The sequence below is a fragment of the Sminthopsis crassicaudata genome, chromosome 2, assembly GCF_048593235.1.
Source record: "Sminthopsis crassicaudata isolate SCR6 chromosome 2, ASM4859323v1, whole genome shotgun sequence".
NCBI lineage: Eukaryota > Metazoa > Chordata > Mammalia > Dasyuromorphia > Dasyuridae > Sminthopsis > Sminthopsis crassicaudata.
In genome coordinates, this window is record NC_133618.1 from 606,425,099 (window position 1) to 606,452,300 (window position 27,202).

General features: G+C 32.3%; 1 protein-coding gene and 1 long non-coding RNA gene across 10 annotated transcripts in view; one reads left to right on the forward strand and one right to left on the reverse strand.

Moving 5' to 3' along the window:
* The window catches only part of EXOC6 (exocyst complex component 6), a 194,462-nt gene that overhangs the window by 75,266 nt on the left and 91,994 nt on the right, over positions 1–27,202 (forward strand). For all 9 annotated transcript variants that reach the window (XM_074295881.1, XM_074295877.1, XM_074295883.1 and 6 more), the window contains exons 7-15: positions 179–334; positions 1,691–1,759; positions 10,331–10,414; positions 10,514–10,560; positions 10,681–10,801; positions 12,453–12,524; positions 13,706–13,803; positions 16,456–16,561; positions 20,565–20,674. In XM_074295881.1, the coding sequence (XP_074151982.1) occupies positions 179–334; positions 1,691–1,759; positions 10,331–10,414; positions 10,514–10,560; positions 10,681–10,801; positions 12,453–12,524; positions 13,706–13,803; positions 16,456–16,561; positions 20,565–20,674 (863 nt within the window). The remainder of the gene's footprint in view (positions 1–178; positions 335–1,690; positions 1,760–10,330; positions 10,415–10,513; positions 10,561–10,680; positions 10,802–12,452; positions 12,525–13,705; positions 13,804–16,455; positions 16,562–20,564; positions 20,675–27,202) is intronic.
* LOC141558528 (uncharacterized) overlaps positions 1–27,202 on the reverse strand; it is a 103,956-nt gene that overhangs the window by 28,774 nt on the left and 47,980 nt on the right. The gene's annotated exons all lie outside the window — the stretch shown is intronic.

Genomic DNA, 27,202 nt, shown 5'->3' on the forward strand with positions numbered 1-27,202 from the left:
TATTTAGCATGGTGCTTGGCATATATTAAGCATTATATAAATGTTATCATTATTACCATTATCAAAATAGAATATTTTCTCATATACTTGCAAGTATTTGGACCCATTAATAAAACTTATTTCAAGTTTTATTTTATTTATTTGCATTTTAACTTGAATTGTTCTTTTTCTGAAATAGGCTCAGCAACAGAAAATCTTTAATATTGTTCTACAGAAGCAAAATAATATAAATATAAGCAGAACTATGTATACAACTAATGGAAAAATTCCAGAAGAAAGTAATGAAGTAAAATCAACATATGCATTTGAGGAAGAAGATGAGAATGAGGAGGAGGTGACTATATTTCTTTTTTTACATGTCTGCAGTTGAGTATCTTTCTGTGTATGGCTTATATGCAGGATGTCAGTCTTCTGTTCAGTTATCCATTCTCTTGCCTACTACATTGAATCTGATTTTTTTTTCTTGGTTGGACGACTATAAATAAATTTGGCCCCTAAATATCCAATTTTATTTTTCACTATTTCCAATATTCACTTTCCCCAGCAGTAAAATCATTCTCCTCATTGTACTTGAATTCATCTTTCATTTGCTTAAAACAATCATGCAGTTTTTAGCATCCACATTTTTGTTCATGCAGTTCTTCTCTATTCATCTTTTCTTCAAGGGATTGATCATCATATCTTTATATGAAATTGATATTTTTTGAGTGCTTCTGACTATTCTGGTTTCTTTTTCCTTTAAGTACTTTATCATCACATAATTATATATGTGTATGTACATATATAATCATGCATATGTACTCTACATATCCTATGTAATTATGTATATATGACATCATATATATAATATACTGCATTATGCATACATACTACATATATAAGAATATATAGATACATGTATTACATGTGTATAATTATCTATACTATAACATCATCACATTTCATATTTGTTTTAAAAATCATTTCTTGTATGTTTAGTCTTAATTAGATTGTAAATTCCTGATAGGCAGATCATTATGTCTTAATTCTTCTCCCTTCCCCCATTTTTAAAGAATTCCCACAGTTCTGTCTAGACATGTAGACACTCAAATATTTTTGACTGATAAAGGAGACAATAGAAATGCATGTATTTTTTACCATTGATGAGACAGTATGATAAAGAAAGGCGGAAAGGAAGAGGAGTAGAGGAAAAATTATACATATATGCACATGCAAGTGGGTATTCAGTAGAGTGTACTGAATGCCTTATGGCTTGATAGTATCAGTTTAATTTACTATTACTTTGAATGTAGTGGGTCCTATGAGAGAGTGAGAGTATGCCCTTCACTACCAAAAATTTAAATGGTTTCTTTATGTGTGAGTACTTTAATAATTTGCCTTTCTATTCCTGATATTTATTTCAGTTCAATAGTTCCAATTAACTCTGATCCTAGAGGTTTTATTGCCACTTGAAAGTCAGCAGGGCAAAAGAGAACTCTTGAATGTTTTTGAAATCTTCCTCATCTTGTTTTGTATCTCTTTCAGTGTTGGTGGAATTTGGGATTTGCTTATTATATCAAGTAAAGACCCATTCCTAGTAATTTCATCAAGTTGGTTAGGGAACTCATAAAATTAATCCAGGATTCTTGTGATCAAAACTCCCTTCCTCTATAGTATTACATAGTATTTTAATATATCTTTCCTTTTTCAGGTATTAAGTGTGCAGGATCTTGTTGATTTTTCACCTGTTTATAGGTGTTTGCACATTTATTCATTTTTGGTAAGTACTTTTCTGATAAATATATTTGTCTTTAAAAAATTCATGACCCCTATTTATTACATTAGTAAATTAAGGTCAGTTTAGTCAATTATAGTTCACTATAATCTCTCCTAAATCACAAAGCCTAGTTTTATAAGTACAAAGTTGAAAGGAGATTGGAAGGGAATAGAGAACAAATAGTCATTCTATTATTTTGTTAAAATGTATGTTATTATTTTAAATAACAATGTAAATAGTTTAGAAAACATTTTTACCAAGTGTGGAATTAATTGGATATATTATAGAAGAGATTCTTATTCAACTTTGAATTGACTAGTCCCTTTTGACTCTTATCTAGATGCTTATCTTGGATTCTATGATGTTTTCTTTTTATTTAAAGATCAGTTCCACATAATTATTTATTTGTATTTATTTAGAGTGTTATTATATTTGTATTAGGAATTTTAAAAAATAATTTTATAAACTAGAAAACAGTTTTTGTTATTCAACTGTGGATTTTCTGTGTCAGTTTAAAAAAAATCACGACATTCTTCTATTAGTATACTTCTATACAGCTTTCTTATGTTATCATTTTGTCTGTGTTTAAGAAATGTGAATTGATTTTAACATTAAGTTTCCAGGATACATGCATTTTATCATTGTGGGCATTTGCTTTCATTGATACGGTGCCTCTTTTTGCCTTGGATAGGTAGTTTTTGTAAATGGTAATGACTGAAAAATTTTATTATCTGGTGGCCAACCTTTCAGTAATGAATTCTGGATTTAGGCTGGTTTTTTATATGAGCTGTTGTTAGGCCCATATCTTAAACCTTTCCAGATTGATTAGACTTAACAAAATACAGAACTACTTCTATGCCTGAAGTATATCTTTTAATGCAAACCTAGGGGAAAAATTAAGGAGTTAGATATCATCTCAAATATTTAAATTAATTCTAGAATATAGCATAGATTAGAGTCACTAATCATCCTATCCCTTTAACAAGTAAAATTAGTTGATTGCATTATTTTAGTAAAGTAAATGAGTGTAAAAAATAAACTTAATTAATTGAATCTAAAAATAAGATGATTTTATATAATTTAGGTAAATCATTCTGTATCCTAAGAAAGTATCAGGATTTTTTTGTTTTTTTATGCTCAATAATTACTTGAAATTTTATATATTTTGTTTTCAAAGTATTTCCTTATTTAAAAATTTTTTTTTACAGAGGCTCCATAATAAAGATCTCTCTCACTCACTCCACAGTGGTTATTTCAACTTCTTTTCTTTTCAGTCCTGCCATGACATTATTTTGCTCCTATCTTATTGAGTGAGAACTTTGCTTTATACATTATCCCAAAAATGAAGTCCATTCCCTTAGAGCATTTTCTTTTTCCATTTTCCTTTTTTTTTCACATTCCTTGACATGTTCCCCTCCCCCTACTATTTCTCCTTCAGTCTAGTGTCAGTCCTTGAGTAGACCAACTAGTATTTACCCTTGAATATATACCTACTTGACTTCTCCAGCAGATTGCCTCTATAATGATCCTTCCCTTCTCTAATCAATCTCTCCCAAGTTGGAATTATGATTTTAAATATTAATTTAATATTTGTTATTTATAGCACTACTTGAAAATAACAAAAATATGCTTGATGTTCTACAGTTTGAGATTCTAATATTGAGGGAGGTCCTATTTTCATTTATTCCTTATTTTCTGATGAGTGAGATTTTGCTGCAGTATAAATGAAAATCATTTTGTGTAATCCTGGTAATGAATATCAGTTGAGTGGCTGTAAAATACATATACTCTCCTTGCGGGTAGGGATTCTTATTTTTGTCTTTGTATTTCCTAGTGACCAGCAGTGTCTGACACATAAGCACTTAGTAAATGCTGGTTTAATTGAACAATTGAAAATAGTTCTATATTTATATATGTTTTCCTCCTTTCTTCCTTTCCCTCAACTATTTTTAGTGTAAAAACTGTTTGGAGAGACATAGACATTTTACATTGTTCCCAGAGCCCTTGAATAAGGAGCATAATTTCCCACCATAAGGTACTTGAATATTGTCATTTAATATTCTTCTACCTAATTAGAATTTCAAAGTACACTGAGAAATGTTTAAATACAATCAGTGTAAATATGGTACTGGTTACATGTCCTCTTGGAATATATAACCTCTGTCACATTAGCAGCTCATACCCAATTTGAAATCGTGCTTTCTATAAATCTATAGATTTTACAAAGCAGTTTATTAATTAGCCAGCAAGGAAATCAGTCCACTAGCATTTTTCAGTAAGCACCATATGCCAAATACTGTGCTAAGTCCTGAGTATAAGATCTAATTTGTCCACTAGATAATGCTCTGCTTAAGCTATTTCCCACATTGGTGGCAAAGAGATTACAGTATTTTCCCTGCTGATTAGAAGGTATTCACCTCTAAATTCTTTACCTACTATTCTCTTTCACAGTTGTATTTTGAGGCACATTAGGTGTAAACAGATTCTTGGCAGTTAAAGTGGATAAAGTGATTTAATGTTGATATAAATGTATGAAACTAAAAATATAACTGTGAATTAGAAGAATTATGAAATGTCTATATAGCTCTACCCTTACTCTGTGTCTGGGAGACTACTTAGGCAAACCACACTGTGACCACATGCCTTATTAAAATATGATAAAGTAAGGGGAAGCCAGGTGGCGCAGTGGATAGAGCACCAGCTCTGAAGTCAGGAAAGTTCAAATGTGGCCTCAGACGCTTAACACTTTCTAGCTGTGGGACCCTGGGCAAGTCACTTAACCCTCGACTGCCTCAGCAAAAAAACGAAAAACAAACAATGTAAAACCATCAAGCTATTATTTTGGGGTGCTTCTTCCAGTTATCTTCCTAAAACTTCTTCCAGTTTTCCCAGGCCATGGGAACTGTTAAGGGAAGGGTGTGTATTTTCACTCTCCAGGTTGACTCTGCAAATAGTGTAGAGAATGGGGGATGTGCTAGGAATCAATTTCCTGGCCTCAGTTCACCAGTTAGTGAGGTTTCATGTCAGCTGACAGTCAGTCCCACTCTGTATTGGCTTGTTTCCTCCTTGATCTAGGACCAAGACACTGGTTTTCTCCCTACCTTTTCATCTGAAGCTTTCTAGGATCTCTTGTCAATTTGGCCTTTGCTTTTCCTGGGTTAGGTTCTAGGAAGCAGCCAATAGCCAGTAATGCTCATTTGTTCCCTATAGCTTTCTGTCTCTGCTCTGACCTCATTCAAAGGAATTACTGGAAGTCTCAGGTGAAGAGGAAGAGGAAATAGCTGACCTTAGTACCTCTAAATCCACATAGAGATCCTCTTACTCTCAGGTGTCATTGCTTTCCCTTGTTAGTATTTGATAAAGGCCACTCCATTCCAGGTGAATCTACATTGTGGAAACATCCATGACATATTACTTCACCTAACACAGAGAGTGAAATATGCGGGTTCGTTAGCTTCCTGCTTTTTCATCTTTTAGTTAAAACAGAACCAGGAGTTTTAGATTTTCTTCAGTTATTTTTTTCCCCAGAGAATAAAATTTCCTTTTAAGGAACATACAAATAAACCACTTGGCTCCTTGCCTCAATATGTTTTCAATTCAATTGAACAAATATTAAATATTTACTGTAGGAGGTTGTAGATTCATAGTTAGAAGTCCCAAGTTCAAATCCTCATCTATTTGCCACCTGTATTTAGCCAGGGGAAGTTCTTGACTTTCTCTAGGGCTCAGTTTCCTCATCTGTAAAGTAAGGAGATTGGAGTAGAACTTCTGGTTCTACATCCCATATTCAACAAAAGCCACTTTGCCAAATAATATGGATACAAAGACAGAATTAAATACTTCTACCTTTGGGGAGTTCATATTATTCTTGGGATGTGATATGAACTTAGATCATTATGTTATGGCAAAACAGAACAAAATATTCTAGGAAACTTTCAGAAAGGGAAGAATAGGGAAATCAGGGAAGACTTCAGGAGGAGATACAGTAATTGAATTAGACTTTAAAATGAAGTTGGGCATTAAAAATGTTCCAAAGCCATTAATTCACATAATGCCAGGAAAAATCAGTAGAATAAGTTTGACTGTTTTAAGATTGTGTCAACATTATTTATGAAAGATCGTAAAGGCAGAGATATACAAAAACAATATTAGTTTATATATAATACGAATGGATAAAATCTTAAAGGGATTTATTAGAGTGCTAAAAATCTCATGAGCTTGAAAACACATAACTTTGTTGTGTGTGAGAGATAGGAGTTTTATGTAAAGAAATGATATATAAATATTGCCTTTTCAAAACTGAGAGAAGAAAGTAATACAGAGGAAAGGGAAATATTAGTGAATACTGTATGTTTGTCTGAAATATAGATGTGTGAGTATATTTTTATCTTATTTCATTTCAGAACTTTTTATCTCTCCTGAAATTAATACTTGTTACCTATTCTAATAAAAAGGATAGATAACAAAAGTTGACTCCCTAACGTTTGTTAAGGGAATATTATTACGATGTTGTTGATAAAAAATATTTCTATAGATTTTTGTTAATATATGAAATAAGATCACCCTCTAGTGGTAAATATTGAAAAACAATAGGCAAAACCAATAAAATTTGACCGAGAGACATCCATATTTTACATATTGTGAATCAGATTGTATATATATATATATATATGAAGGGAAGCTTTACCCTATAGTACTTTTGATTAGCTGAAACCTGAGAGGCAGCCTGAGAGGAAGACTTAATTCCCCATGTTTAGAATGATTTAATTGGTCATATTGTTAATAGCTCTGTAAATCAAAGTTAGAATAATTATACTTGAATATAATGTGCACAAACAAATAGATCAATCTTTCTGGCACCTTGCCTTATGTTAGGTAATTTGAGATAGTGTCAGTCTATATGGGAATTTTTAGTTTAGGGTTTTGGTGTTGTTTTTTTTACATTTTCAGGAAGCAGACATCTTTTGACCTTTCTGTAATATATATAGAATAATAAGAAATAACTTCCTAAAATGAAAGCAAGATGTGAAAAAAGTTTACTTAATAAAATAATACTCAAGCATTGAACAAGTCAAAGAGTATTTTATTTTAATTGTTTTCAAATGATGAGATACTTTATTCTTAAAGTTCTCTCCTTGGAATTCTTCTCCCTCCTCATCTCAGCCTCCTCACTTATTTCTCTGGCTTAGCGTCTAAAAGAAGCCTTTCCCTGTCCTCCTTAATATTAGTTATTTTTCTCTGTTGCTTATCTGTAATTTAAATTCTTAGTACCTTGTTTGTATTGTGATGACAACTTGGATACCCTTATTCAAATTAATAACCATTTACTCAGCTCAGCTCATGATTTAATGAGTATCAGTGATTTATTGTATTAATGAATTAAACAGAAGTTTAAGATACACATTGCTGTTAGGATAAGAGTTATGAGCAATTAATCTACCATGTATTAATAGTTATAATACTTGTATTTGATTTATCAGCTAGATTCATAGTATTAATTAGAAATATAATAAGATTGCAATCGATGCACTTCCCTTTCTTCCCTTCCCCTTTCCGTACTGTAATAAGGCTCATTTGCTGATGCAATACTCCTTCATATGAATCATTGCCATTAACTTCTTACTGATCTTTGCATTAAAACTACAATTTTCTTGGACCCTAGGATACTATTGATCAAACATAGAGATTTTAGAGGATTTGTGAAAGAACCTGAAAAGTTGTTGAAAAGGTCTTTTGACCTTTGGAAATCCCCAGCTGAGATGACTTAGAGTTGAAGCCCTGTGGCAAATCTTAGGATCTTTGAAAAGCCTATTGACAAAGTGTGATTGACAAAGTGTGACAAAGTTTTCCTTTGCCAACCCTAAGATTTCCCCATTCTTGGAATTGACCAATCAGTGAATTGTAACATTCTTTCTATTTTTGATGTTCTCTCAATTGTATAAAAATAGCTGGTATTCAAGGAGAGGGATTACAGATCATGAGGAAGATCTGGAACCCAATTAATTAGGGATCTCTGGATTCCCTAATTAATTAACTAATCATATTTGAAGTTCTCTGACTTATTGTTATAGATTAGAATTTTCTGACCCACAGTATATAGTCCTTTTGGATGTTGTCTCACTATTAGACTGTGAACTCCTTGAGAATAGAGACTGTCTTTTGCCTTTCTTTGTCTTCAATGCTTGGCATAATGGGCCTTGAAGAAGTAGTTATTTAATAGACTATTAAAATGAAAATGCCAAGATCTTAATCTTACTCTTTCATAGTATAAACAAAAATGCACAATCTTTTCTTAATTTTTGAGGATTTTCATAGAAATTTAAGTCTAATGTTTTTCAAATGTGAACTGTATGATTGTTCTTTTTAATCATTATTCTTTTAATAAAAGGCAAATTTAGCTTGAGGTAGAATCTAGATTTTTAATTCATCAAGTATTAAATTTTCTTAAGGATTCAGTTTACATATATAATTGCTTATAATAGTTATATTTCAAGGACCAGAGCTTTAAATCAAAATGATTCTTTGATTACACATTTTAGAACTCCCAGAAGGTGCTGAATGCCTTCTTTCCATTAAGAATATCATCATCATTGTTGTCATCTTAGCTATTGTCATCATCACCATTTCCAGTGCCAGAAGAAGTAGAGAAAATGTTGTTCTTAGAATAGAGGTGTCAAACTCCCTGTCTGCAAAGTTGAACGTGGCCCAAATAAGATTAAAATGTTAGTGGACAATGTTTAAGAAAATAAATAAAAGTACAAATCAAAAAAATAAATAAAAATACAACAAAAATAAATAAAAAATTTAACATAACTTAGATAATGTTAATTTAATAATGGTTTTCTAAATTAATATGCAGCCCTCAGAGGATCCATTTCCAGAACTAGGTTCAACAAGTACTGTGTAATCTTGGCCAAGTGCCTAGAATTTATTAGCTAAGGCAGAGATGAATTATGAACTACACTGATGGAAGACATTGTCATAGTAAGAAGAGATCATTTATATATTTGCACATAGTAATACTTATTGAGAGGGAGCTTGGCATAGTTGACAGAACTGATCTCAAAGCCTGGAATACTTGTGATTGCAAGTCCTTTCTTTTATATATTCTGGCCTCCTCTCCCCCCTCCCCAGGGATGGGACTGGCCCACATAACTCTCTTGAGATGGTATTTTTTTTAGTAGGATCTTTGACCATCCATGAAATCACAGATCTAGTAAAGAAAAATTGTAAGAAAATAACGGTGAGTTAGACAAGCTAGTTTGTTGTTTAATCATTTCTTTCCTCTCATTGGCTCATGATTAAGTCATAAATTCATTAGGTCTAAGGCAGATGAAAAGTGTTAGATCTCATTGTGAAATTTGTTCTAACCTCTTTATTCACTTAATTGTCGAAGATTTTAATAAGAAAATTCTTATGTTTTGTACTAAATGTTGACATTATAATTATGGATATATGCACTTTAGAAAAATTTTAATATTTTGTTTTTCTCCAGTTACATGTAAAACAGGTTTTTAAACCATTGTTTCTAAAACTTTTGAGTTCTAGATTCTCTCTTTCTCCTCTTCACCTTACCTCATTGAGAAGGCAAATATGAAATAATACAAAAAATTTCCATAAAAGTCATTTTGTGAAAGAAAACATAGATCCTATCCCCCAAAAGAAACCCTTAAGAAAAATAAAGGTTTGAAAAATGCTTCAATCTATATTCAGACACAATTATTTCTGTTTTGAGGGTATGGATGGCATTTTCATTATAAGTTCTTCAAAGTTGTCTTGGATCATTATATTAGTGAGAATAGTCAAGACATGCATAGCTAAATCATCTTACAATATTGCTGTTACTGTGTACACAGTACATTTCACTTTGTATTAGCTTATGAAAGTCTTTCCAGGCTTTTTTTTTTTTTTTTTTTTTTTTGGAGAGCATGCTACTCATCATTTCTTATTTCCACCATTATCACATACCATAATTTATTCAGCCATTCCCCAAAATTGATGGACATCTAAGTTTTCAATTCTTTGCCCTGAGATAACAGCTGCTGTAAATATTTTTGTACATTTAGGTCCTTTTCTTTCTTTCTTTTTTTTTTTTTTTTAAATCTTTTTTGGGATATATGCTTAATAGTGGTACTGTTAGGTCAAAGGGTATAAAGGTTGTATAGCCCTTTGGTCATAGTTCCCAAATACAGAATGATTGAATCAATTTATAACATGGATATATATCTTAATCGTTAGATATTATTTTATTGTTAATTTATTTATGTTGTATTCAACTATGACCCCATTTGAGGTTTTCTTGGCAAAGATACCTGGAGTGGTTTGCCATTTCTTTTTTCCAGCTTATTTGACAGATGAGGAAACAGAGGCATATAGGTTGAGTGATTTGTCCAGCATCACAGAGCTAGTAATGTCTGAGGCTGAATTTGAACTTAGATCTTTCTGACTCTAAGCCCTGTGCTCTATCCATTGTGCTACACAACTGTCACAATTTTCAAATATAGATATATTTCTTATAACAGTCTATTTTGATGACAGATTTCTTATCTTTTTAAAAAATTAACTTCATTTTAGGGTGATGAAGAGACATTTGAAAATTATTATCGAAAACAAAGAAAGAAACAAGCAAGATTAGTATTGCAGCCCCAGCCAAATATGGTAAATATATGAAGATTTTGTATTTAGTTAGTTATGTGATCTTGAATTCAAATTTGTTTTTATGTCACTGGGATTTATTTCTTTTTTTTTCTTTTAAAGCATGAAACAATTGATGGTTATAGAAGATATTTCAGTCAAATTGTAGGGTATGTAATATAGAAATTTTGAATTTTATAATTTGTTATTTTTATATTAAAGACCAGAAATTATTTGCTATGAATTTTTTAATTAAAAAAGTGTTTTGTTGACAACTACTTTTTATGTAGGTTCTTTGTCGTTGAGGATCACATTTTGCATGTGACACAAGGATTAGTGACCAAGGCATATACTGATGAACTTTGGAATATGGCACTTTCAAAGATAATTGCTGTTCTTAGAGCTCATTCGGTAAGTGAGAAGACTTTTACTATATTACTGTTCAAATTAATTTGCTTAATGCATTTGTAGATATATAAGATGGATAATATCATAGAGGAAATTTGTATCTCCATCATAGTGCTTCTTAAAAAATTAAAAATTGCTTTTGTATAGAAGGAAGGGCATGCTTACACTTTTGTTTTTCACAGAAGTATCAGGCTGTGATTTTAGCATAATCCTCCATTGATTTGCAACAGACTAGGCCTTCCACACATGCTCTTATTCTAGCCCCTTAGAATATGCAGAGTTAATCTGTTGTTATTATTGCAATCTAGTCTCATTAGTCTCAACTGACCTCTTCATTAAATCAGATTGAATAGTTCTTCTCTAAGAGCATCATGAAGAAATAGTTCCTAATTATCATTCCATAAATCTTTATTTCCAACATAAAACTCCACCATCAAAAGCTATTAAAGCTTCTTTCAATGTTTGTAGAAATAACTTGTTTATAGTGCTATGTTATAATCCCAATCTTGAAAATATATAAAATGATAAAATATAGTCTGATCACAAAAAATGTTTACTTATAATGTCAGGTTATCATTGTCTTCATAACTGAAAGCAAAATTACCTATTTTTTTTAAAATTGACTGTTACATATAAACAATATTGTGAGTATGATGTTTACTCAGTCTGCATTCTTGTGAACAGTGGTCCTCAAACTTTTAAAATAGGGGGCCAGTTTACTGTCCCTCAGACTGTTGGAGGGCCGGACTATAGTAAAAACAAAAACACTGTCTCCACCCCTCAGCCCATTTGCCATCACCAAGCAGCCAAACCCCTGCTTATGAACTTTACACAGAATTAGTAATTACTTGTTTTGACTGACTCCCTGCACTTAAAATTCAGTGCTTTTTAACTGTTGGCAAAGAATAGGCTGTATATATATTTTAAAAAAACCTTTAATATGGAAATGTTAAATTTTATACTTTTGTTATCATTTTATTCTTCTTTGACATTTTAAAAGAGATCCTAGGTAAAAAGATTTTTGTATGTTCATATTGCATTACAGCTAAGATGGTTTTGAAGTTATGATTGAGTTTCTTTTTGTTTCACAAACTCCAAATATGAGATATATAAAAAATATTAGTTTTAAAAATCATAGTATTAAAGCCATTAGCATCAAAAAAGTGAACTCTAAGATTTGAGATTTAAATGTTTAAAATTTCTTTTATTTTTTTACTGGTGAATCTTACTAAAATATTTAAACTTTTTTTTTAAAAAGAAAAACCAGAACTTGAATTCTTGTTTTAAGGGGAAAAATTATTGAAATACATATATTATACATAACAACACATACATAATTATAATCCACTTAAATGTTCTAATTTAACCTTTTGCCATCATGAAATATATGGCACTTTATTAGAAAATCCGGATGAGTTCTTCACAAATTTCTTTATGTAATGTTGAACCTCGTAGTGTGTTTAAATATTTCTTATCTTTTTTTATTGAAATTTTTTGCTTAGTGCATTGGTAGTTTTGGAACACATTTGCTTTTACTAGTCAACATTTTAAAATTATTGAAAGTATTATGAGGCATTTTCTTAAGGTATAGAAAAAAAATCAGAACTTTATTTCTTAAATTTTCCTTTGACCGGGGATATTTGTTTTTTTTTAGTCTTATTGCACTGATCCTGACCTTGTTTTGGAACTGAAGAATCTTATTGTTGTGTTTGCAGATACTTTGCAGGTAGGTGATGTCTTGACATGCAAGTTATTGGATGTTAATAAGTTAAAGATTTATATATAAGTTTATTTTTGCTTTTCCATTATGCAGAGGATGTGTGGCAAGTGTTTATTTAATCTTCAGTATAGCTATTTTTTTTGCAACTCTGCATAACAGTGTAAATTTGTTAAGAGAATACAGAATCATTAAAAATTTTACTTTGGCATTTCAAAAAAAATCTGAATTTCCTGATGGAGGTATTCTCTTAACATTATAGTACATAAGTTACTGTAACCAAAAAACTATCTACTTCATGGCCAAGCTTTGATGATGCTTTGGGGAAACTGGATTAAGAGGACATGGGTTCAAATCTTGCTTCCAGTGCTTACTGCTTCTGTGATCTTGGGCAGTCACTTAACCTCTTTGAGCCTCAATTTCCTCATTTGTAAAAACAAACAAACAAACAAACAAAAAAAAAAAAACGATGAGGTTGAACTATATGACCTCAGAATTCTTTCCAGCTTTATTTGTAGGAGGCTAAGGGCCTGGGCACTTGGTGAGGCTGTTCTCAGGCGGTTGTCCATTGTTGAACCTACTTAAAGGCTTTGAAAGTTTATTAGTACCTGTCAGGACTTATATTGTACTGGAGTAGATTTTCAAGAGCAAACATTTATCTCTACTCGGGTAAGCTTTCAAGAGCACACATTTACCTTTATATCATAAAGTTTTGAAATAAGATGTTAGTGGATTTTTAATATCAGTTTAAGTAAAATAGAAATTAGTAAGATAAATTTACAATAATAAAACTATAGCCTTTTTATTCTGTTAGCAGAAAGTAAGCATGAAGTAGTGTGTAGGTCTCAGGGTCAGGACATTTGTGGCTTAACTCCTATCTTTGAAAGGTACTGTGTGACTGTGAACAGATGACCTTTCAGTGCCCTAGACAGCTTTCTTAGACTCGGAATACAGTGCCTGGCATGGACTAATTGTGTTATTGCAGGGAAGTTGCTCATCTCTACTAATGGAGGGATTTTCCTTACTATACAAGGAAAACCACTGGTCCCTCAACTACTAATGCCATCCAGTTTATTTTGTCCTTCTATCCTCAGTGCATAGCAGAGTGTCTTGCACAGAATTAGAGCGGTAACTAATATTTGTCAAATTAGATTGAATTGAAATTAATGACTTTATAATATGTTTTTTAGGGTTATAGTTTTCCAGTGAACCGACTATTTGATTTGTTATTCGAAATAAGGGATCAGTACAATGAAACACTGCTGAAGAAGTGGGCTGGAGTTTTTCGGTTAGTCTAAACCAAAGTACTTTAATGTATGTTAATGTGATTTATTTTAAGTACTTAATAATTTTCATTATTTAAAGAAAATTTGTTCATCTTCTAATTTTAAATTCTACTTCAGATTAGTATATTTTGTCTTAATGTTGCAACATCTGGTACAATAGAAAGAAAAATGGAATCAGAACTAACTTCAGTATTTTAGTCCTGACTTTGCTCCTTATTAGCCATAAAATCTTGGGAAAATTTGGCTTGTTTCCTCAACCTTAAATGACTTCCTATTCATCTCCTTAAGCTAAGGCCACAACCTTAGCTACCAAGCTCTTATTTCTCCTTTGGATTGCAGTAATGGTTTTCTAACTAATTTCCCTGCTTCAAGTCCCTCCCCATGTCAATCTATCCTCCATTCAGCTGCTAGAATAATTTTTCTAAAGTATGGATTATAAATGTGTCAAGCCTACTCATTAAGTTCCATTTGTTCTAAATAATATCCATATCTATACTTTTCTGTTTGGCATTTAAAACTTTTCATAACCTGACCCCTTTGTGGTTTCTCTTGCTTTATTCTTTACACACATCATATTTTGGCAATGCTGGCTTACTTAAAATCTTCTCACTCCTGTTTCTGTACTTTGTACTGGCTAAAACATATATTTTTTTAATCTTTTGCTGCTTAGTTTCTTTGATTTTCTTCAAGACTCTGCTCAAAGTCCACTTACTGCAGGAGATCTTTCCCCTAGCTACTAATGTGACTTCCCTTTTCAAATAGTTTTACATCAACTCTGTATATAATTAGAAGCCTAAAGGCTGAGTTTATTCTGAGTCTTTGAGTATTTTATGCATACCATTACAGCTTTTGAACTGTTCTTCTGCCAGTCTTTATTCTTACTAAATGATTATCAACAAAATCTCCATCTTTTCTGGTCATATATTTCCTTGATGATGTCTTTCACACTACTTCCCATTGTTATTGGTAATGAACCATAGTGTAACAATTACCATGCATTTCTCAATTGTCTCTTGGTTCATTTGAAATTTTGTTTCTATTGAGATTGAGGCATTCCACGATTTTCAAACACAAAGCATTACTGATTTAATATCAACTTTAAAAAGACAGACTTCGACATTATAGAGCAGCTTGAATCACTGAAAATTCTGTATGATTTATGCCTTCTTCCTTTTATGCAGTTCTGTAACAGCTCAGTCTATCTGAAGTTCTTGTTCAGGATGTATGTACTAATGGACTTCACTTGACCTAGTTAGTGAACATCCTAATCTGAACAATATGCATCCTTCATCCATTTCTCCCTGCCCCCTCCCCCAAGTATAGTTAGACATCTCTTTTGTGAGTAGCTATGGATTTCATTGAGAATACCCTATTGTCTTATAATCACACTTAAAAGCTACAAATAGGATTATTTGGAGGAAATTCACTATTTATAGGGAATATTTACCTATTTGGATTTTGCACCATATATTCTTCATAACAGTGGTAAATGTCTTTGGCAAGATCATAGCGTGAAGATCTGGAAGAAAACTTGAAATTCTAGAAACTGAGAGTAAGGGTTAAGTAACTTATCTGAAGTAAACAGGAAGTTTTATAAGTAGCAGAGCCAGGATCCAGAGAGGTCTGAGACAAATGTGAACTGATTCTGAGGAAAGGGAGTGGAACGAGGAAAATACTGTATACGGGAACAGCAAAGACTGTGTGATGATCTACTATGACAGACTTGGCTTTTCTCAGCAATACTGTGATTCAAGACAATGCCAATAGAATTGGACTAAAAAATGCCATTTGCATCTAGAGAGAAACCTATGGAGACAAAATGTGGGTCAAAGCATAATATTTTCACCTTTTAAAAAATTTGCTTTTTCTTTCTTGTAGTTTTCTCTCTTTGTTATGATTTTTCTTTTAAATGTGACTAATATGGAAATACGTTTAAAGTAATTGTACATGTTTAACATATCAAATTGCTTGTTGTCTTGGAGGAGAGTGGAAATAAGAGGAGGGAGAAGAGAAAATTTGCAACCCAGAATCTTATAATAATGAATTTTAAAAGCTATCTTTACATGTAATTGGAAAAATAAAATACTATTGAATAAAAAGAGAATAAATCACAGAAAGAATAAATCAAACAAAACCAAACTAAAAAACAAATAGATATTTTGACTTTAAAGCCAGTTCTTTGCCCATTGTATCCAGTCTGCCTCCTGCTTATGCCTTATGACAAATGTTGACAAATGATGTGATGGTTTCTGAATTCTTTTGGCCTCATTGTGATGATTGTTTCAACACCTGTTAAACTACTCTTAAGAAATAACAATAATCAGAATTAATATATTTTATCTATTTTTTATTTTAGAGGGAAACAATAGATTGTTCAAATAGTTTTTGAATTGAGCTATTATAATTGAATAGTGTCTTTTCATTCTGCATCCTAATTTAGTATTCATTGTAATACTTTCTCAAAATAGGATATAAAGTGAAGATATTAAGTAAAGGGATCTATGAATAAAGTTTAAGAATTTGGTGATTGAGTATTCTGAGATGAAAAAGTCAGAAATTTTTGAATGGAAATAAAATAACTTGGTTATAGTTCTATATTCATTTTTTATACTATTGAAAAGTGTGTTTTCATTTTTTATTCTCTTTTTAAACAGGGAAATTTTTGAAGAAGATAATTGTAGTCCCATTCCAGTAGCAAATGAAGAAGAATACAAAATAATCATTAGTAAGTTTCCCTTTCAAGATCCAGATCTTGAAAAGGTAAGAGCTAATTTCTTTTATAGGAGTTTTATTGAAAAAATTCATGTGATTATGCCATAAAAATTTAAATACAACTGAAAATAAAACAAAGTCTTCTGGAATCTGGAGCATTTATATTTCCTGAATTGGGAATATATCTGAAGATCTATATAAAACAGATCCATCATTTTGATAGTATACTTATGTATTATGAACTCTTCAAAGAGTGTTAATGTGTGTTATATGTGTTAATATTTCTTTGTTTCCTTGATATTCCTATGCATATAAAGATAATTGATAAATATTTTAATAAATAAATGGATATCTCTACTCTTAATGCACATTACTATATTTTTGTTCCAGAATAAGTGTCCAATAGAAAAATACATGCTAAAAATAATATATTATAGTGACTTAAATAAGTTGGGTTTTAGTTACTTTGATCTTGGTTATTCATGTGTTTTAATTTAGTTAAATTATTATCATATTTATTACATGTCTTTGATTAGCTGACATATAAGATACCCCAAGATAGCAACATGTTCAGATTCAATTATACAGGTCCAGTGTCACACACATGAAGAAAACTGTAGTCACAAGGTTTTAGTGAGAGAATGTAGGCAAAGAAAAATAAGGTGGATTCCGGGCAGCTAGGTGGCCCAGTGGATAGAGCTCCAGCCCTGAAGTCAGGAGGACCTGAGTTCAAATGTGGTCTCAGACACTTAACACTTCCTAGCTGTATGACCCTGAGCAAGTCACTTAACTCCAATTGCCTTAGCAAAAAACAAACAAAAAAAGGTGGACTTTGTTAAGATATGCAATCAGTTCCAGATATGAGGGGACAGTTTTTAATCAGATATAGCTATAGTGGGAAAATTCATTAAACTTGCTTATTAATATCAAACTCAGAAGATTTTCCTCACTGGGACCACAGATTGGATTAGGGTCTGATATTGTTTGAATACTGACTGAAACATGCTAATTTCACTTTCATTTTTCTTTTATTTGAGCCTTCTTATAAAAATAATTAATATGGAAATGTTTTACATGATTGCACATGTGTAACATATATCTGATTGTTATCATTTAGGAAGAGGGGAAAAATAGAACTTGGGACTCAAAATTTAAAAAAAATAAAATGTTTTAAAAAATAAAATATCATTTATTAAAAGTATTAATTCACATTATCTGTAATGCTATCTCCCTACAGTTGTTTGATGATTTTGACTAGAACTTTAATAAAACTTTTTTCTTTGCTTCCTTTGCTTCTTTTCTCTTGTAAATAGAATTTATTAATTTTAAAGTATATATTGAAGTTACTTATTATCTCTATATTGGTCACTCTTTAACCTTCTTTCAAAATAAAACATCTTTACTGAGTTTGTTTTTAAAGAAATATATGATTTTGTGTTCTTAGAAGTACCAAATTCCTACTATTTCATTTTTAATATGATATAGGGAATAGTAGGTAGAGTAAAAGGATCTTTTGTTGAGAAGTCATCAGAAAAGAATCTGGAAATTCTCATGTGAACTGTGATATTCATATATCTTCCTAAATTGGCTTAGATGAATTAGATAGAACTTGAAATAGACCTACCCTAGTAGGGAGATTCCCTGAAGGATACTCTGGTACTAGTTGGAGACTTTGTACTTGGCATGGTCAGGGATTGTAGTTTTGTATCTTGGCATGTGTAATAGAAATTTATCGAAAGATAAATGTAAGACTTTACTCTCTACTATGGGTTTTACTCTAATCCCTTGATCATGAGTAAAAAGTAGCAGACAACTAGGCATCTCTTGAAGTGTATTTAGTTATCAGAGCATATAGATGCATTATCATGCTTTTCTCTAGTTTAAGAAATAATTGTAATATGAATTCTTTTCTAATTCATTAGATACACACATCATCAATAAGTATTTATTAAGCACTTAATATGTGACAAACACTAAGGTAAGTTCTGGAAATTCAGAGAAAGACAAGAACATAGTTCCTGGCCTTAATAAGCTTTCATTCTAAAGGGGGAAACAACACTCAGACAACTAGTTCAATATAAAATATATATATCAGAGAAGCCAGAAGTGAGGGAGGTGAAAAAGCATTTCTAGGAATGGGGGAAAACAGTGAATGTGTCTGGAATTGAAATGTCACATTTGAGAACAGCAAAAAGACTAGTGTAGATCATATAGAATATGTGGAAGAAAATTAAAATTTTAGAAGATTGGAAAGTTAGAAGGGGCTCTGATTATAAAGGATTTGAAAATCCAGAGGATTTTAAAATTTGATTCAGAGGGATATCCAGGAGCCACTGGAATTTATTGAGTAGAAAATTCCAGAAGATCAGCAGAGTAGGTGGACTGAAGTGAACAGAGTATTGATGCAGGAAAATTAACTGGAAGGATATTATAATAGTCCAACCAGGAGATGATGAGGGCCTTCGCCAGAAGGGTGATATGTAAGTAGAACAAGGGGTCATATATAAGGATATCGTGAAAATTGGCATGACAGGACTTGACAACAGATTGAGTATGTGATGTGAGTTTGATTGGGGAATGGAGGATAAACAATGAAAATGTGAGCCCAGAAGACTGAAAAGGATAGTAGTTTCTTTGACAGTAATAGGGAAATTTTGAAGAGGAAGTAGTTTTGGGGAAAAGATAATGCGTTTGGTTTTGGAGATATTGAATTTGAGATATTTATGGGACATCCAGTTTGAAATGTACAACAGGCAATTGTGTGTGAATGGATGTTAGGAGAGAGGTTAGGGCTGGATAGAGATAATAATGTAATCTATGGGAGTTGGTGAGATCACTAAGCAATATGGTTTAGAGATTGAAGAGAAGAGGGCCCAGAACAAAGCCTTTGCATTTAGGAGATGCGATTTGGGTGAAGAGCCAGCAAAAGAGATTGAGGAGGAGCAATCTGACAGATATGAGTCAAGCTAGGAGAGAACATTGTCATTAAAACCTGGAGAAGAGAGGATCCTTACAGGGTGATTGACAATTTCAGAGGTAAGGAAGGATGAAGATTGTGAAAAAGCCATTAGATTTGGCAGTTTAAAAATCATTGGTAACTTGAGGGAAGGCAATTTCAATTGAATGGTGAAGATAGAAAGTTTAGGGTGAAAAAAATGAAATCACTGATTATAAATGACTTTCTCAAAAAATTTCACCATGAAAATAAAATCTACAATGATAATGATGAGGATTGATTGGATCAAGTGAGATATATTTTTTTAAGTATGGGGAAAACCATGGGCATTTTTATAGGTATCTGAGAAAGCCAATATATGGAGATTGAAGATTAATGAGAATGAAACTGAAAAAGGGGAAGATCTGCTGGAGAAGATGATGGAATGGAATCAAGATTTCATGTAAATCAAGGTTTACCTTGGTAAGGAGGAGTTCTCTCTCTGTGAGACAGAAGTAAAGACAAATATTAGGAGAAGATATCCAGATATCCAGATTTGAATTGAGAAAGGAGGAAGGAGTTCTTGACAAGTGGCCTTTTTTTTTTTCTTTTAATTATGAAGCAAAATCTTTACCTGACAGGGCAAAGAATGGGGGAAATCTCTTAGGAGTCTTGAAGGGGGTTATGAAAGATATGAAAGGACTGCCTTGTTGCAATGAGAAACCAAGTGAGATTATGTAACTTAAAATTCTGGTGAATTCAGTATGGTTCATGATTTTCTCCAGCTCTGTTTAGCAGCTTGTGAATAGGAGCAGAGGCAGCAGATAGTGAAAATAATTCACAGGTCTTGGCAAGGAATGATCCGAAAAAGCCAAATTGTATAGTATGTGTTTACATACATAGATGTATACATAAATATGCAAGTATGTATACATATACATCACTTACTTTGGAATACTTTATAATTTTAATGGTTATTCATTTTGGTGATGTTGTTTATAATTATTTAAAATTATTATGTCAATCTTGATTTTTGAGGGGAATGAGCAATAAAAATACCTAGATATTTCTGAAATTTCAGTAATAGCATTAATTTTTTGGTTTTTGTTTCCACAGCACTCTTTCCCAAAGAAATTCCCAATGTCTCAGTCAGTGCCTCATATTTATATTCAAGTTAAAGAATTTATTTATGCAAGCCTTAAATTTTCAGAGTCACTTCATCGGAGGTAAGTGTTAATGATGAACAGTAAATGAATGTTTATTATGATTGTTTCACTGGAAGATTATGATTTTTGACTTTATAACATATATATGCACAAATATATAAATATATATGCACAAATATATGTAGATATATATTTTGTGACTTTATTGGTGTAGGGAGCTTCTAGTGAAGGCTTTTCTCTATCAGTACAGATCAGTACCTTCATGGGGCACTGAGAAGTTCAGTTATTTTGCTTAGATCTTAAGTGGCAAGGCTGGCTCTCCACCATACTTGCTGTCTCTCACTGTATAATTAAGAGTTCTTTAAAAAACTCTTACTTTGGTGGAAAGATTTGTCTAATTCAGTTACTGTGGGGGTTGTATCTCTAGGAATCTAGGATTCTTGATAGGGTCTTCTCATAGCAAACAGATCTGTTCAAGTAACGAGTACAAATAGTTGTGCTTACTTTATAGCACCTTTTGGTAACTATGGTTAGGTTGATTGTAAAAGTTGGCATTATCTTGTAATCACTGTTTCTTATATTTTTACATTGCAGTTTTAAAAAGATTTGTGGATGCTATTTTAAAAAGACCACTGCTGTTTCCCAATACATCCCTTCCCATTTGTAACAATGAAGTACAGTTAAATTAAATGGATGGACATATTTTTAAAAATAAAAGTTTATTGATATTTTATTTTTATATGACCTAATTTCCCTTTATATTCCTTCCTTTCTCTCCTCCTAGGGAACCTTTCCCATATAACAAAAATATTTTTAAAAGAAAAAAAAACAATAGTCAAAACTGATGAGTACATTGGAAAAAAAAAATCTGAAAATATATGCAGTGTTCCACACTCATGGACCTATCATTTCTACAAAGTGGTAGAGGGAAATTTCTTTTCATAGATCTCATGTCTTCTCATATCTTATGTTGAGGCCATACTTGTTCCTTTACTTTTGCAAGTTACTTTTGATTTTTTTTAAATATCTATCCACTTACATCCTTGTAGATATTGTGCATATTATCTCCTTGCTTACTGTACTCAGGTTAAAATTTTTCCACAAGACATTTCATATGCAGAGAATGACCTAACAAAAGGCCTGAATATAGGGAAGGGAATGTGGCTGGGGTGAAATCCACTATGGCTGAACCTTTCTGTACACCTTGTGGATGCTCTTTGGACCTGCAGCAGGTGAATTTGACCACTAGATGGTGCTTGTGTGTCTTTGATTGTATGTAACTCAGCCAGTCTTCTCAGTGAAAAAAGATAGAAGACAATATGTAGCAAAGTTAGGATTCTGACTCCGATCTTGTGTTGCCAAATTCAGCATGAGTCACATTCCAACATCCTTTTTTTTTTTTTTAAACAAATCATACTTTTAAATTAATAACATTAGGGAATTTAGGTGGCCCAATGGATATTATGTTGGGCCTGGAGTCAGAAAGATGAGTTAAAATCCAACCTCAGATACTACTAGTTGTGTGACCTTGGGCAAGTCATTTAACTCTGCTTCCTTTTTTTATGAAAACCTGGTTGTTTTTTAAAAGCTAGTGAGTAAATTGCTTTCCAGGAAGTCACTTTTTCATTTCTTATTCTTTCTACTATGACAAGTAGGAATGAAATAATAAAATGGACACCTGATGTTTTCCCCCATAAAATATAGTATGGGATCAGAGGAGGGTGAGATAAATATTAGATAGAACAGCTAAAATATTTATAAAAGACTTCATTCAAGAGTGTGACTTGACCTGGATTGAATATTGAGTAATATTAATGTAGACATTCCTAAAGCCAGAGGAACAGAATAAACAAGTGAAGAGGATTGTTATCTAAAGTAATCTGTTTTATAATTAACTAATTTTGATCTCTAAGGTGCCTCCTCTCTGTCTGATGAAATAGTAATTTCTCTCCAGAATATCTGGATTTTTACCTATCTAGATCCTTTTCTATTTCTGATACTTTTGAACTATGATATATTTCTATATGTCATTACCTTAAGGATCCACAATTTCATCTTTATATTGATTATATCCCCATTGTGCCACAATATTTATTTGGGCAATATCAGAGGTTTGTACCTTTGATTTCATCAGTATAAGGAGCTTCTCATGTGGAAATCTCATCACTTACGCAAATCAGCAACTTTTCATTACAATTTTGGATCATTGAGTTACTAAGTAACTTTCTCTTGGAATCACACAATTATATTGGAATCAAAGGTAGTATTTGAACCACAAATTTCCTGACTTCAAGACCAACCTTCTAGCCACTAATACATGCTTTCTCCATAATGAATTCCATAATAAATATATTCAAAAACAAAATAGAAAAACAAAAAAGTCACTTAGTGACTAAATCTCTGGTAAGGAGAGTTTCTAAACTGAGAGGGCTGGTTGTCAAACAAAATCACTTGAAGAGATGGTCTTTGGAGATGATCTTTGAAAAGCCAGGGTTATTTCCATGCAGCATGGAACAACAAAAGAGAATTATAATGTAGAATACTTTATTTGTTAGTATTTATTTATATTAGGTGAATCTGATGTTAACTTATTAGAGTTAGATAGTATTAACTAAGTAATTAAATTTTTTCTTTCAAAAATAAATTTTTGTTCTGAACTTGATGGGCATAAAAACTTGAACATTTCCATATGCAAAGAACAAAAAAAGGATTGCATATGAAACAGAAAATTATCATATATAACTTTTTTTGGCCAGGTAATCAGAGTTAAGTACTTTGTCCAGGGTCACACAACTAGCAGGGTCGAGTATCTGAAGCTGAATGTCAAGTGTCTCAGGTTCCTTCTGACTCCTTCCTAATTACACAGTTCCTACACCTTTATTCTAGCTACATTCTCTTCCCTTCTACATCTTAGGTCCTTGTTGAATCAATTCAACTCTACTTTTTATATTTTTCCATACTACTTTTTAATCCCTCCTTCCTTTCTGTGATCTCTGATCACAGCTTGCCAAACTTGAACCTTGATTTGCTCCCATAATGTCTTTCCTTTCTTCCTATTCACGTGCTTCTAAATAGAGCTTAAAAATTATTATGATTGGTCCCACTATAAATTAACCTAATTTCAACTTCACTTTATTCATCCTGGATTAATTCTATACCACATCCTCTGTAGTGACTATTCCAAACCTCTTCAGCTAGAGGCTGCTGTGGCACAGTGGATAGAAACTGGGATTAGAATTAGAAGAATCTGAGTTCAAATGTGATCTCATATACTTACCAGCTGTGTGACTCTGGGCAAGTTGCAAACTTTGCCTTATCTCAATTTGAAAATGATGATAATGATAATATTTCCATTGCAGAGCTATTGTGAGGTTCAAATGAGATAATATTTGTAAAAAAGTGCTTAGCACAGTGCCTGACACATAGTAGGTACAATACAAATGCTTATTCTCTCTTTAAGTCTTCCATGGTGCTCCCTCTACCTCATCCTCTTAGTTAGCAAAAACTATTCCTTCTGAATTGATATATTGTCCCACTTGATACAGCAACTATACCAAACCTCATTTTTCTCCAAGTATCCCATGGCACCCTTTCCTATTACTTTTCAGGTGAGGATCTAACCTCATACTTCACTGAAAAGAAATATAGGCCATTTTCTATGAATTTTTCTGTCTTCCCTCTTTATTTCAAATCATTAGATATTAGAAACAGTTATTTCCTCCTTTACTCCAATCTCCTATGACAGAGAGCTGTCCTTATCAAAGCCAAGGTCTATACATGTATTACTGTTGTTTTGTTTTTTCCTTCTGACTTCTATAGTTTGCCTTCATAATTTTTCCCATTTTCTCTCAATTTCATTCTTAATAAACTGGCTCCTTTCCAAAATATGCCTGTTTTTCCCCACTACTTAAAAAAAACTCATTTGATCTTGTCATTCATTCCCAGAAGCTAACCTTTTTTTATGCTATTATTCTATAAGAAATGATGAGCAGCAGGATTTCAGAAAAACCTAGAAAGATTTACATGAACTGATGCTGAGTGAAGTGAAGCAGAACCAGAAGAACATTGTACATAATAACAATATTGTGCAGATGATCAATTTTGATGATGTGAGATTGCTCTTCTCAGCAATGCAATGATCTAAGATGATTCCAAAAGACACATGATAGAAAATGCTATCTATGTCCAGGGAAAGAATTATGAAGTCTGAATGCAGATTGAAGCACAATGTTTTCACTTGTTTTTTAAATTTTTTTCTCATGTTTTTTTCCTTTTGTTCTGAATCTTCTTTCACAATATGACTAATGTGAAAATGTATTTAACATGATTGGGCATGTGTAACGTATATCAAATTGCTTGCTGTCTTGGGGGTAAGTAATCTATCTTGGGATAAGGAGTCAGAAAGGAGTGATAGAGAAAAATTTGGAGCTAAAAATCTTAGAAATAATGTTGAAAACTATCTTTACATGTAATTGGAAAAAATAAAATGCTGTTAAGTTAAAAAAATTTAAAAACTACATGCTTTTTGTCTCATTAGTTTTTGACTTATTAAGATTGATGATGATGAGATTTAAAGGAGACATGTACCATTTTCTCATATTTGAATGTAAGCAGTTTATTCTAGTTTGGAATCCTTTATCATTGTTCATTCGTATTTACTTTTGAATGTTTCTATTAAGTTCTGTATTTTAACTTCAAAATTTCTTAAGTAACCTCTGGTATTTTCATCAGAAGTTCTTGGAAGTCTTCTATTTCACTAAAAATCCATTTTTTCTCTCTGTAGGATTGTACTGAGTTTTGTTCAATAAGTTATTTTTGGTTGTAGGCTTATGTCCTTTGTCTTCAGGAATACCATATTTTAATCTACTTTATAGTAATGGATGCCAAGTCACATATATAGGTTCCTCAGTACTTGAATTCTTTCTTATTGGCTGCTTGTAATGTTTTTTCTTTGACTTGGAAGCTCTGGATTTTTGCTATAATGTTCCTAGGTATTTTGTTTTGGGGTTTCTTTCAGGAGATGGCCACTGAATTCTTTCTATTTCCATTTTGTCCTCTGGTTCTATGGGAACCAGGTAGTTTTCTTTTAAGATTTGAAATATGATATCCAGGTTCCTTTTTTTGGCCATAACTTTCAAGTAGTTCAATGATTATTAATATTTTTTCCTCTTTAATCTGTTTCCTAGGTCAGTTTTTTATCTATCTTATATCTTTTTAAATTTTTTTCAGTCTTTTGACTTTATTTTAATATTTCTTATTGTCTTACTGATTAACATTGGCTTTTATTTGATTCATTCTTTTTTTCAGGGAGTTGGCTGCTTGGTCAAGGTCAACTTGCTGATTCTTTTCAAAGTTTTTCTTCTATAGTTCTAATTTGTTTTCCAGTTTTTTTCCTCACACATTGTCATTTGATTTACAACAAAAATAGTCTACTCTTTAAAGAAAAAAAAACCTCTTGCCTCATTTTTTGCAGGAATCCTAGTTGAACTTATGCCTATACTATGTTTTTCTTTGAAGCTTTGCTTGTAGATGTTTGAGTCATTCTTTTCTTCTGCTTTAGTGTATCTACTACTATAATAATTTTTTATGATGGTATTCTTTCTTTCTTTGCTAATTTCTCCAGCCTATTTTCTGACTTTGGACTTGCTTTTTAGGCAAGATTCTGTGCAGTTCCAAAGAAAAGATGTGGGATGGCGCTATTTCTGTTTTCTTAGGGGAGTGGATATTTGAGTATTGTACTGTTCCAGAATCTCTGGGACATTTTAAGCTGAGTGGTCTGATACAGGTCAGAGTGTGATTGTTGCCTCTTTGGTCTGATTTCTTCAAGTGCCTGACCTAGGTTTGGGTTTGATCAATTGCAGACTGCCATGGAATTGAGCCTCTATCAGACATCTCTAAAATTCTACTGATTCACAATGACAGAAGTGCAAACTTTCTTTAGTTTGGGATTCTTGCCCTCATTATTACTGCAGGCAGGATGTTGGAACCTTAGACTCCAGTCAGCTTCTGTGTTCCAAGCTGCACTGCCGCTGCTTGCTTTAGAAGTACTCTTCTTCTAGAGCCCTCAACCTCTTCTCACTCCAGAATGTCTCCCCTGAACACTTTTTCTTTCCTCGGTTTTCCTATATCTAGCTTGAAACTGATTAGTGAGTGACAAAGTTGCCAGTTGGCATCTGTTCCCATACTTTGCATGAAATTGTGGTTCCCTAGTATGCATAGGGAACCTCATTTTGCCCTTGGGTACTATCTCTGAGTGCTGGAATGTTCCTTATGGCTACTGTTACTCATATCCTATCTCTAGTGACCACAGACCTCTCTCTTTCCCTATGCTGACTAGGCTAGAAAAGTGACTCACTCCGATTTTTTTCTTGGATTTCCCAAACAGAATTTGGCCTAGTGTACTTTACAGATCTTTTGGGAGGAGTTTTGAGAAGGAACTCAATGTAGTTTTTCCTGCTACTCTGCTATCATGGCTCTGCAGCTGGGCCTCTTCTCTCCTTCTCCTCATCCCTTCACATGAAGAGCTTTAAATGACAAAAAGGAAAGTTTATATTTATCCCAAAGGTAATATAGAGCTGCTGGAGCTAA